This window comes from Penicillium psychrosexuale (assembly GCF_028828465.1).
Source record: "Penicillium psychrosexuale strain IBT 29551 chromosome Unknown utg000003l, whole genome shotgun sequence".
NCBI classification, from domain to species: domain Eukaryota; kingdom Fungi; phylum Ascomycota; class Eurotiomycetes; order Eurotiales; family Aspergillaceae; genus Penicillium; species Penicillium psychrosexuale.
This window is the reverse complement of record NW_026643188.1, coordinates 4173382-4185646: the sequence shown is the minus strand read 5'-3', so window position 1 is coordinate 4185646 and position 12265 is coordinate 4173382. Positions and strand designations below refer to the sequence as shown.

The 12265-nt window shown below is 47.3% G+C and overlaps 7 protein-coding genes across 7 annotated transcripts; 4 read left to right on the top strand and 3 right to left on the bottom strand.

Moving 5' to 3' along the window:
- Nucleotides 1-1535: 1535 nt before the first annotated feature.
- N7518_005428 (uncharacterized protein) lies at nt 1536-2516 on the bottom strand (the record flags this gene model as incomplete). Its single annotated transcript, XM_057186355.1, has 1 exon — nt 1536-2516. One exon carries the CDS (start codon nt 2514-2516, stop codon nt 1536-1538), a length of 981 nt encoding a protein of 326 aa, XP_057043125.1.
- Nucleotides 2517-2811: 295 nt separating this feature from the next.
- On the bottom strand, nt 2812-3423 carry N7518_005427 (putative L-PSP endoribonuclease family protein Brt1; the record flags this gene model as incomplete). The annotated part of the gene is made up of 3 exons (XM_057186354.1): nt 2812-2878; nt 3042-3199; nt 3262-3423. 3 exons carry the CDS (start codon nt 3421-3423, stop codon nt 2812-2814), a joined length of 387 nt encoding a protein of 128 aa, XP_057043124.1.
- A 501-nt stretch (nt 3424-3924) lies between these two features.
- Nucleotides 3925-5014, top strand: N7518_005426 (alpha/beta hydrolase; the record flags this gene model as incomplete). The annotated part of the gene is made up of 2 exons (XM_057186353.1): nt 3925-4331; nt 4405-5014. The coding sequence occupies 2 exons, from the start codon at nt 3925-3927 to the stop codon at nt 5012-5014; spliced, it is 1017 nt and encodes a 338-aa protein (XP_057043123.1).
- Nucleotides 5015-5898: 884 nt separating this feature from the next.
- N7518_005425 (uncharacterized protein) lies at nt 5899-6292 on the top strand (the record flags this gene model as incomplete). The annotated part of the gene is made up of 2 exons (XM_057186352.1): nt 5899-5904; nt 6008-6292. 2 exons carry the CDS (start codon nt 5899-5901, stop codon nt 6290-6292), a joined length of 291 nt encoding a protein of 96 aa, XP_057043122.1.
- A 922-nt stretch (nt 6293-7214) lies between these two features.
- On the bottom strand, nt 7215-7700 carry N7518_005424 (uncharacterized protein; the record flags this gene model as incomplete). Its single annotated transcript, XM_057186351.1, has 1 exon — nt 7215-7700. One exon carries the CDS (start codon nt 7698-7700, stop codon nt 7215-7217), a length of 486 nt encoding a protein of 161 aa, XP_057043121.1.
- Nucleotides 7701-9471: 1771 nt separating this feature from the next.
- On the top strand, nt 9472-9996 carry N7518_005423 (uncharacterized protein; the record flags this gene model as incomplete). The annotated part of the gene is made up of 1 exon (XM_057186350.1): nt 9472-9996. One exon carries the CDS (start codon nt 9472-9474, stop codon nt 9994-9996), a length of 525 nt encoding a protein of 174 aa, XP_057043120.1.
- A 689-nt stretch (nt 9997-10685) lies between these two features.
- On the top strand, nt 10686-12077 carry N7518_005422 (aspartate aminotransferase family protein; the record flags this gene model as incomplete). The annotated part of the gene is made up of 1 exon (XM_057186349.1): nt 10686-12077. The coding sequence occupies one exon, from the start codon at nt 10686-10688 to the stop codon at nt 12075-12077; it is 1392 nt and encodes a 463-aa protein (XP_057043119.1).
- Nucleotides 12078-12265: the final 188 nt, after the last annotated feature.

Here is a 12265-nt window from a genome sequence, read left to right as displayed (position 1 = left end):
CCCTCGATGACGTGGTCAACAACTCCGACCACCAACAATTGCAACAAGTTATTTGAATACTGGAATCAAGCTTGCACCTTTACAAAAGAATATCTCTTTCCTATTTTCAATTCTGTGATAAACGGTTATCGCTTCGTGTGCTTCCAAGGTTCCGAATCTGTACATATCACGTGATCAGAGGGGTTGACCTTGTCAGTAAGGACCAGAAGAACCTGGATTCATGGACAATCTGACGGATTTAACAGGCACCTGAATGAAGTGTTTCTGATGGTTTCACGTTGTGGAATGCGCTTCTCATCTGACCGTAAACTGCTCATATTAGCCATAACCCCAAGACGCGACGTTTTGTGTTTATACACAAATGACCGAAAGGCATCCGTCATAGTTATATATTCCCCAATCAAGCCTTGGACAGAGATGGTCTTTATAGAGAGTTCGGAGTGGAAGGCCTTATTTGCTCAGAAGTTTATGAACTGTAGTTAGTATGATGAACTCAGTCGTTATATATAACAGCACCAAACGTTTACCGAGGTATCCACGAGTCAGTCAAACATCAAATGCTATACACAAGAGGACCAAAGACATAACTGACCTATCACTGACTGGTTTTAGATTATTTAGGGTCATATCCCGGAAAATGGGGTCAGGAGAGAGGACTTTTCTACATGTAGGAACTATGTGGTCTGGATCATGCGGTCTTGCCTGATATTCTCCTCAGGTAGCCCCAAAGCTCAGTGTGCTAGAACTATTGGAAGGCACGAGTTATTACTGGTCTGCCTGAGGAAGGAACAATAGCCAAAGTGAGTATAAATGGAAAGGTCAACCCAGACATCATAACCCCCAACCCCCATGGCTCAGTGCCCTGCTCTCTGATTTCTCATACACTGAGCGAGGCGCATCCTATGCCAATGAGGAAACTGTCCCTAGGCTAGCTGCTGTTGAAGAACGTTGAAGAACCTCTGGGGCCCTTTTTTTTTCTTTCCTCCTTGGGGATCATTTGAAGCTATTCACACTTCTGACCCCACACCATACCCCCACTGTACCCCCACCCCGATTTTTGTCTGATAAACACCGACTTATGCAATTTTGGAAAATCGCATGGATTGCAAAATCGCTATACTGGCAATCGGCTTCAGGCATTGTACGAAGTTGTATCTTACCAACCAGCTCTATACTAGACAGTTTTCCTAATTCACTCAATGCACATCATGCACCGTTTAATGAGGATTTGCTCGGTAAGCCCTTCCTCTCTTTGTCTCTTTAATTTCGAAAATTACAAGGGAAGAGTTGGTATGCATGTAAATGATCTGGAATAAAGGGAATATAGGAAATTATGACTGCCTAGGTGATTTTCCCATACACCTGCAGGGGGGCGAGGACACACCTCCCTTGAACGTTTTTATTCACCATTCCAAACAGTTCCTTCAACTCCATCCCTCTCCCCTTTTGCTTTTAAAAATAAAAACTTGCACATTATCATGGGTAGGTACCTATCAATGTGACAGATGTCCCGAGGTCTCATATTTATGACATCGTCAAGTACTTATCTTGATCCCATCAACCATAGCATGAAGTTCATCCAAACCTGGGCGTCCCTCGGGCCTATTCCGGGTGCAAGCCTCCACAACGACAGCTAGAGGGGCGGGGACATGCCATTCCACCGCGTTCGTGAACGGGACGTTTCCGTATATCATGCCTTTGATGAGATAACCGAGGTCGTAGATATCCGACTTCTCAGTCCAGCCAGAATCTAACACCGGCTCGCGAGAAACCTCGGGTGCTAGACGATTTCCCCAACGACTCTCGAGATCACAAATAAGCACGCGAGACATGTCAGAGGAGAAGATGATGTTATCGATGCGGAGATCACGGTGGATGATCCCAAGTGAGTGGAGCATCCTTAGCCCGGAGATAATCTGCAGAATCCAGTCTTTGTAGGTGGCGAGAGGATAAATATCCACCAAGATGTAGCGAGGCTTAAATTTCTCAAAAACCAGCTTGCCATCTGGCGACCTCCCCAGTAACTGGATGATGTGGGGTGATTTCGGCACTCCTGGACAGGATCCACCTTGGCATTTGAGTAGATTCTTAATCTCACTCTTATATTTGCCTTCCTTGACAAAGTGCTTGTTGGAATCGACTTCAACTATTGGCAGCGAGGCAAGAATTGTGTCTAGTTCCTCGGAGTCATCGTCGTGCTCTGGGAGTGGTGGTACATTCTTGAGGGGACGTATTTGGTCACCGATGATTTCATAGTCGCCATTGTCAACTGAAACGGGCAAGTTTCGGTCTAGGCGGAGGATATCGCCAGAGATGGTGCCAGGTATATCACCTAGCCGGATGCACTGGCCCTCATACCAATACGTGTAGCAGAACACACCATCAACAGTTTCCAAACTGAGGTCGATTATCTGTCGGTCACCACCGAAGCCCAGGTTAGACCGGTCTCTTTTCTCCTCGTAATCAGCTCTCAGCCGCTGAATTTCTTGAATGAGAATATCGGGTGATTGGCTCATCGTTGCTAGGTTGTGCTTTTTGCTCAATAGGAAATATTCGTGGTAGCAACGGATTTTTAGCTGAAATTGAAAGGCAGAGTTGCAGGTTAGCAGGTTATGTACAAAGAGAAAATATATCAGAAATCGCGGGGTAAGTACACAGACTGCCTTTAATGGAAAAGCGGTGATAGTGTCCCGAGGTCTTGGCGAGTTGGTTTAGAAAGTTACTGCACATATTATGAAAGGTGGTCTGCAGTAGTAGTCATATAATCATTTTTAAATTTTGTCTATTGATTCCAATAAATGCAGAGCCAGTTTACAGCACAGCAATGCACTCAATCTCAACATCAGTGTTGAGGGGGAGCGTCTTGACCGCAACACACCTGTAAAGTATATACGTTAGCAACAAATCAAACCATAAAACATGCAGAGTCGCACAAATGTATGCGCAAGCGCAAGAATCACATATAGTACAAAAATGGAGGGGCAAAACATGACTCCAAATGACTCTAACGCAAGGGATTAAGGAGCGGGGTAAGAACTCACGTCCGGCAGGGCTTCACATCACCCCAGTATTGCATGTACACGGAGTTCATTTCGGCGAAATCATCCATGTTGGATAGGAACACGTTGACCTTGACCACCTTGGTGATGTCGGTGCCGGCCTCTTCGAGGATGTGAGTCAGGTTCTTGATGCATTGGTGCTGTTGGAGAATGGAGGTGTTAGCGAATTGAACCAGGTCAATTGATATTGTTGGTATCCTACAGTGTGAGCCTTGATATCACCATCAATCAGCTTGCCAGTGACAGCGTCCATGGGGACAGCGCCGGAGCAGTAGACGACGCCATTGGCGACGATGGCCTGGGAGTAGATCCCGGGGAGGGGCTTGGGGGCCTTGTCGGTAAGGACGGCGGTCTTGGAGGACATTGTGAGAGTTTGTGAGAGGTGAAGGGAGTATGGGTTAGGGGTGAGTCAATTGAGAAAAGATGGAAAGAAGTAAAAGTTGCCCCCCCCTTGCGCGTGGGAGGTCCTTTTATCAACGGGGGGCAATATCCGGAGCTACAGCTACATCCCACGTTAGCCGAGATTAAAACGTAACAAGTGGCTCCGTGGTGGCCGATAAGACCGATCCGAGAAACATGAAGTGGCCCGTTATGGACGTTAAGAGGGGCGCAGTGGATACATGCAGGTTGCACTCGATACTAAATAAAAGAGCGGGCAGTTGTCCCTGAGATGGCACTGGCCCACCGCGATAGGCCGCTGATCTTTTCCCAAAGCGGAATGCAATCGGCTTATCAGCTTATCAACGTGTCCCCGCATTGTTCTCCCCACTCTGCGCGTGGGGGTGCACTTTCCAAGTCCCTATTTGAACACCTTAAGACACTGAATGCCGACGATCTTTCTGTTTTATTTTTCTAAACTGCAAAAATGACTGCCGGCATTACTGAACCACCTTACCCGCTCCACGAGTCTGTCAAAGACTTGTTGCACCCGGAGTATGTCGCATTCTATAACGAGCATGTCATCAATAACCAGCAAGTGCACCTTCGGCCCGTGGAAGCGTCACGGACAAGTGGTGTCTTGATTCCTGGTGCAGGTCCTATGCTGGAGGTTGGCAAGACTCAAGACATTACTGTTCAGCGGCGAGCTACCGAGGGCCCACCAGTGCCCATCCGCTGCTTTACTCCCAAGGGCCAGGCGCCTCCTGGTGGATGGCCGGTGATGTTGTATTTCCACGGTGGTGGCTGGGTGCTGGGTAACATCGACACGGAAAATGTGGTGTGTTCGAATCTCTGTGTACGAGGCAACTGCGTCGTGATTACAGTGGACTACCGGTGAGCTACCTAATCACGCCATGCATACATAACCTTGAGAAATTTGGGCCTAATTTATATTCTTTTTTCCTAGTCTTGCACCCGAAAACCGTTGGCCGGCCGCAGTCCATGACTGTTGGGAAGTCTTCCTCTGGTTGATTGCCGACGGCCCCGCCGCACTCCCAGTGGACGTATCCAAACTCGCAACCGGCGGCTCCTCCGCGGGCGGAAACCTTGCCGCGATTATCACGCACAAGGCACTGACTCTGTCACCGCCTGTTCACTTCCTCGCTCAGCTGCTCTCGGTCCCCGTGACAGACAACACTGCCACAGTAGAGAACAACGAGTCATATCGTCGATACGAATGGACCCCCGCACTCCCCGCGCTTAAGATGTACTGGTACCGTGACCACTATGTCCCCAACGACGCGGACCGCACCCACCCAGAGTCGAGCCCACTGTTTTGGGATGGCGATTATTCGCAATTGCCGCCTGCGTTAGTTATGGTTGGCGAGCTGGATGTGCTGCGCTCGGAGGGCGAGCAGTATGCGGAGAAGTTGCAGAAGGCCGGTGTGCCTGTCGACTTGCAGGTCATGCCGGGTATGCCTCATCCGTTCTTGGCTATGGATGGGGCTTTGTCTGAGGGCAAGAGGTGTATCACTCTGATGTGTGATGCGCTCCAAAAGGCCTTCTGGGGCCGATAGAATGTTTTAATATAGATGTCCTACTGAATATATTCGAGATTAGCATTTTGAGGGTAAAAGAAAAGAAGCAAGAGAGCGACATGTATGTTTCTATGTACGGTTGCCTCGGGCACCAATTACGTCCTGAGGTTCTCATTTTGTTTGTCTTCTTTGTATTTAATTCTGACTCTTTCCTTCGATCACTTTCTTCATTCCCTTGTCCCCTCCTTGCTTTATATATCTCTGGAGAGTTATTCCTCATCGTTATTTCTCATCTCCCTCATCCTATTCACTTATAAGCGCATACCCTGGCTGATGTCAAATGCAATTCTTTTATTTCTTCTTTCTTTCTATAATTAATACGATATATTGGATGGCACTTGATAGATCTTTGCAAGCATCAGCACCTGCAAAAAGGTTATCGTCGAGAGCTAGCTCATCATTGACGCTTTCAACGCTTTCAACGCTCTCAACGTGAGCTTACCATCGCCTCAAGTCCTTATTACGTGCAAAGTTCACCAACGTACTATTTATCTCTGCGCAATATCTCCTTCCGACCTCTACCATCTACGCTGTCGTTCATCTTCCATTAACCCTCCACTCCATCCTTTTGTCGGCTCGACTACCAGTCATTATTTATACTATCATCATTGAAATCTGGGAAGAAGATTACAAAATCCATTTGAGCAAAGACGGTTCGCTAGGTTCCCACGCAGTCGATGATCGGGGTTCGACTGGTCACAGCGCTCAACAACTCGCAGATGGAACAGCTCCTTCTACGCCTCATGTATGATTTCTTTCTCATCGGAGGAGATTCGTTGTCGTATATTTAAACTCCCAACTATCTTCATTCTTCATATGTTCTTGCCCATATATACGATCACGATTTTGTCAATGTCTCCAACATGGATGTCCTGCGGCAACAAACCTACGGCTCGACACAAAACACCACTCCTAGAGAGTTTGCTCCAACAGATGAGCTGCATCAACGAACAAGAATCATCGAATTTATAGTGGGGCTGTGTTGGATGCGTGGTCATGTGCCCAGCATATGACCCCGACAATACCCTCGTATTGCCCTCTCCATCTTCCTTCAGAACTCTTCTTCATATCTCCAAGGGATTTGGCGGTCCTGCGAAAATATATCGATGCAAACGTCAAAGCAGCATTCTCCACGCGCGCGATCATGTGCAACAGGAACTTGGTGCGTATGCGCCGAGCTCTTGTTGGTTCCTGCTGAATTCCGTGCTAGTCGTCACACTATCGACGGCTGTGGAGCACCTGGAAGGTGGAGAATGAATATTCAAATACGATGACGAGAACCGTATCGCTGGAGTTGCTATACCTAAGATACCTAGGCTGAAGCCTTGGGTGATATCAATGGACTGCACATACAAAACCAATCGCTATGATTCACAGCTTTATTGCTATTGTCGGCTTTGCTGCTACTGGATCAAGCTTTGTCTTGGATTTGCCTTCATCAAGGATGATAAGGATCTGCGAAATGATTCTGAATTGTCAGCTGAAGCTATGAATCTCTGAATCTCGAAGATTCCTGTGCAATTATTACCGTTAAAGAACAAACAACAATGGCTGCTTCTCGATGGCCTTTTTGGGTAAATACATTGTGATATGGACACATGTTGACGCATAGAATTAAACCCATGTACTGTCGATTCTATTGTTCTTTCTATGGCATGCGAGTTGAAACTTTCATGCCCCGTAACTTCGAAATGGATGTCAAATAATTACCAGGAATGTCAAGGTTTGCTCAGAGACCCCCCCCCCTGCCTGAATTTCCAGTATCGCCTTCCATATTCGGCACGGCCATAGATTCTGCCATAGTTCCTGCCAACTTCTGGTTTATATAGTAAAGTAACATGCATTTTGATCAGGTGTATTGGATCATCCAATATTAATGACCGGAATTACAGGTATTGTAGAATATCGTCAATGACCTATATATACAAGAACATGCCTTCAATATGCATTACCATCACCACTCTCACCACTCTCACCACTCTCAATACCTCAAGTCGTTCAATCCTGATACCTATTGGCCTCGATAGGAATAGAGCAGCCAGCAGGTACACGTTGATTGACGTAATCTGCTACCCATGGACCCTCTCCTTTGCCGTCCCACCACTCAGGTCCTCCATGTGGTCCACAATTGTAGTGCAGTTTTCTGTCAGAGTCTCCAACACACTGCTGAACACCATGGTTAATAACATTGATCCCGTCCGGCGACGCTGCCAACTCGATTTGAGTTGGGCGCGTACACAATAGCTTCGCCACGATCTATAATAGTGGTGCCGCCTCCGCAGGCACAAGAATTGACTTCTTTCACGTTGACTGTGAAAGCCGTGACGGCCTGATAGAAAAGAACACAGATGTCTCCTCGTTCAGCGGAAACACCATTGCAGGTGAACGTGTTCGAGACCGAATAAGTCTGGGACTCGGAGACACTAAATCCAAAAGATTCAAACGGAGTGTTGACGCCCAGACTCAAGCTCCAGCCAAGAGTAGTTGAGTACCCAGTGCCCGTAGATGTAGATGCAGTGTCACAGGCAACAAGTGTTCCTCCTTTCTGGGTGATCACAAAATTCTGGTGCGGATTTCCACCTCCGACCTTGGTATAGCTGTAAGAAACTTGGCATCCCCCACAGACAATGTCGATTGAGTTTGTCTGGTTGACTGGGGTAACCATCAGCCCTGGCGTGGATCTCTCCCATGTCCATGAAACTTTCCGCCGTCACATCGATGACCTTGGGGAGCGAAAGCCCTACTGCAGATAGAGCCAGGAGCCCGCAGATTCTTAAAGGGAGATTCATGAGGAATTTGATGATGACCGAGAGAGAATGTGGTCATGTACACTGAAAAATCACAGAATTCGTTAGTCATATAAAACATATAGCAACATGTAGGTATGTAAGAGTAAATAATCACCTCAAGTTTGTCCTCAAAAGTAGTGTGGCAGTGGAGCAGGCAGAAGAGAGCAGTACTTAGAATTATAGTCGTGAGAGGGGGCAATCCTGTTTATATAGAAAGTCTAGACACCTCTCTTCCATATCGATCCTTCGGGGCAACTACATGGGCACATACACACACAAGGGTCTACGTTTACTAACTAAGGCAATGAAACCTAGCTAATACAGAGGGTATCGCACTACTGCCGGCTAACTTGTTAGATCCAGGATCATTTTCTAATGAGTCATGTAAAATGTCTTATCTGCTCTAAAGCGGGTCGACTGAAAGACGATACTACGAATATTGGGATAACATCATGTATTCATGTACGACTTACGAAATTTGCGGCGAATTTTAAGACCTAAATGGGTTGACTATTACGGAAAGACTTTGCACATTATCTTTACGCTAGTATTGCCCTGAGTGCCTTTTAATTAAATTTGATTGCGTCTAACTAGTACGTAGCGATTACATTAGACAGGCCAAAAAATGTTTTGGACTTCAACTTACCATCTCAGCTGGGTAAAGGCGGACTGGACTCTCTTAAGATGTTTGGATGTCCAGAGGCCTAACATGATTATTGCACAGAAGTAAATGATAGTCGGACTTAGTACTAGTCGGACTGTATCAACAAAGGTGCTATCGACGCGGTTCTTAGCCTAGACATAGTTTAGTATCATCGGATTCATGGCTTAGCGATATTCGAGACCAATTAGGGCTAGCGTAGCGCTAAGAGTACTAAGAGGCTCTCCCAAATCCCGGTTCATAGATTGAAAAAGCTCAGCCGCCCCGCACAAGGAGTTTCTAGTTGGCAATACATGGACCCCTCTTTCACTATGTAATGCAAGGCCGTGGAGATGCTACCATAATTCATATCCTGTATATCTAAAACTTATAAAAAGTGCTATATCTAAACTGACTGACCGTAGTAGTATTTTGCTCACTTGAAAGCGTTAATCGAGTTTAACATACTAAAGATCCATCACCGGAAAGTCACCGGAAACTGCTGTCTTAGGCCTAGCGTGATTCAAGCAATGGAGTGCCGCCGGTGCCGTGTGGACCTCCACGGCTTGGCCTCCAAGATGGCCAATGTCGCCCCGCAGCACGAGCCTCCTGTAAACCATATATCGCGCAGTCTACATGCGATACTACGTTAGAACCCTGCTTATCTTGATCCTGTTATTGAAAGGATCATGGGACCAAAAAGAAAGAAAAAACTAAGCAGGTGGTAGGCTGGCTAGTAGTACATCAGGTGTGCCCGATCAGGGACTTTTGTCAGACTAGGGTATGGCCTAGGGGTAACAAGCTACTATATTATTTCCCACAACTTTTCTTATCTATACCCTTGGACAACAAGACATCAAATCCCGCAATTGTGTGATCCACAGTGAGTAGGCTGCTTTCCTCCCCAGTTTTTCCAAGGCTTCCTTTTTAACCTCCGCCTTCTCGCTGCATTTTGAACTCATCTTCCATATCTTTGCGCTTTTTATTCCGTCCATTCTTTTCTAACCATGGTCGAGCATATGGTCATGGAGGGAGACACCTCATCTCCCCCCAAATACTCCAAGTCATCCTCGAACCGGACTTCGTTCTTTAACGCATACCTCTTCTGCTCCTCCATCTGCGCAATCGCCGGTCTCATTATCGGTGCAATCTCGCTCCACAAAGCGAGCGAGTTCAAAGCGTTTCAGTTCTCCCAATCTATCACGGACTTGGAGCGCACCTTTAACAGCACTGTCTACGCCATTACAAGCAATGGCATCGGTCCAGCGTGCGAAGATGCTCCCATAGAGCTGATCACAGGCCAAACTTCTATCCCAAGTCAATGTGTCACTGTCACTGCCAGCGATATGATGTATGTGACAAGGCTGGCCGTTAATTGTGTTGCTATTGTCTATGAAAGCGCAAACTGCACGGGAACTCAGGCAGAGCTCGGGGATTTTACTCCTCCATCTTGTATAGTTGCAGCTGGCTTAGGCATGTTGGGTGGGGATGGTGGTGATTTTTATGAGAGTTTCAAAGTGGTTTGCTCTTGAATATCGAATATCTGATCTCTGGGTCTCTGGAGAATATGCATATCATCAACCCCATTTCCAAATTGTGGCATGAGCACCGAACTTGTGCTAAAGTCGGATGTCGACAACTTTGGTCTGAGATGCATTAGGAAAACGGCGTTTTGGATGTAAATATGTATTCTTGCACCCACATTTTGGAAGGATACTAGCACACTTCATTTATTTCCTACCGTGGTCTCTACGACGAGGAGCATATCATTGAATCAAACGAGTTGTGCAATCTCCTTTGGGAATTATTTTATTTAAATAGAATATTATTACATGCCATTAGGTGAGTACGGGAAAATGAAGCTTCGAGATACCATATTTTTGTATGGAAGTGGCAAATTGATGAAGTCCGGGGTAAGGACTATGTTAGATTAAAGGTATTCGGCAAACCCAGCTATTGCTTGAATATGGCTTCGTTATCAATAGATTTCGCTGTAGTTCCTAGCAAATTAATGTCTCTTCATTAGATACGAGGAACTTTGTGATGCCCGAGGACACCTGTTGGCCGCGGCTCCGCGGCTAAGATAAGACGAAAGAGGAGAAAGTACCCTAACTCATCAATGAGGGGGAACAAGAAACTTAAAGAGGCCGTAAGTCCTCGAAAAGAGATAACTACTCAGAATCGTCAGAATCGTCATACTCGTCAGTAGTAGATCCCCATCATGGCCCCTGGAATCACCACAGAAGAGTCCACAGTCACAATCAGGCCCGCGAAGACTGATAATCCTATCTTGTATAATGATGTCAATCAACAAGAACTTCAAGCCAAAGCAGCAAAGTACCTCCTCAACTATGGAACAAAATTCAACAAAGACGTGATCTGTGGCAGTAGAGGGCTCTACGTGTACACAGCCTCCGGACACAAAGTGTTGGACTTCACATCCGGCCAAATGTCCTGCCTGCTCGGCCACGGGCACCCAGAAATCGTACAGACAATCACCGACCACGCTGCCTCCCTAGACCACCTATTCTCAGGCATGATATCACCTCCAGTGATCAGTCTAGGCGAACGTCTCTGCGACCTTCTCCCACCCGGCCTCGACAAAGCCTTCTTCCTCTCCACCGGCGGCGAGAGCAACGAAGCAGCGATAAAGATGGCTAAGGTATACACCGGAAAGTTCGAAATTGTCGGACTAGGCGGTAGCTGGCATGGCGTCACCGCGCAAGCACTGGGCACACAATACCACTTCGGTCGCAGAGGTCAAGGCCCCCTCATGCCGGGAATGCTGATGCTCCCACCGCCCAACGCATACCGCTCCATCTTTCGCAACGCCGACGGATCCTACGACTGGGAAGCCGAGATGGAGTACGGCTGGCGCATGGTCGATATGCAATCGTGCGGATCGCTGGCGGCTTGCATCGTGGAGTGTATCCAGTCATCAGCTGGCATGCACGTCCTACCACCGGGGTACCTCGCGGCTCTAAAGCGAGAGTGCGAGAAGCGTGGAATGCTCTTGATCGTCGACGAAGCGCAGACGGGAATCGGCCGGTGCGGCGATCTTGTTGCTATCAACCACGAAGATGTCGTCCCCGATATCCTCACCCTCAGCAAGACGCTAGGGAATGGCCTGCCGCTCAGCGCTGTCGTTACGAGTGCTGAGATCGAGCGCGTGTGCGTCGAGCGGGACTTCTGCTTCTACACGACCCATGTTAATGATCCACTACCTACTGCGGTGGGTGATAAAGTTCTTGAGATTGTGGTGCGTGATGGGCTGGTTGAACACTCTCGTGCTATGGGGAAGGTGCTCCATGAACGGCTAAATGCACTGAAGGAAAAGTACGGCTGTATCGGAGATGTCCGTGGGCGCGGACTTATGGCAGGGGTTGAGATTGTTGAGGACCGTGAGACCAAGACCCCTGCGCTGACTTTGGGTAAGGCGATCGGGGATCGGGCTTATGAGTTAGGCTTGTGGGCCAATCTCAGTAGCCATCCTAGCTTTGGGGGTGCCTTTCGCATCGCCCCGCCTATCACTATTACTGAAGACCAGCTGCTTAGAGGTTTGGAGATATTGGAAGAGGCATTTGCAACCACCCCTGGGACTATGCCTGCGTGATGAAGCGTAATTGCTGCAGCTTTACTTTTTTCATGATATTGCTTTTTTTTTTCTCCACTGAACCATCGTATTTCGAATCGAAGCTTTGCTACTACCTAAATGAGAAGAGATCTAAAAAAAAATATAAGAAAACTACTAAAAAGACATAGAGATGCTCTTTGTACTAACCTCATACTTATACAAAGTGC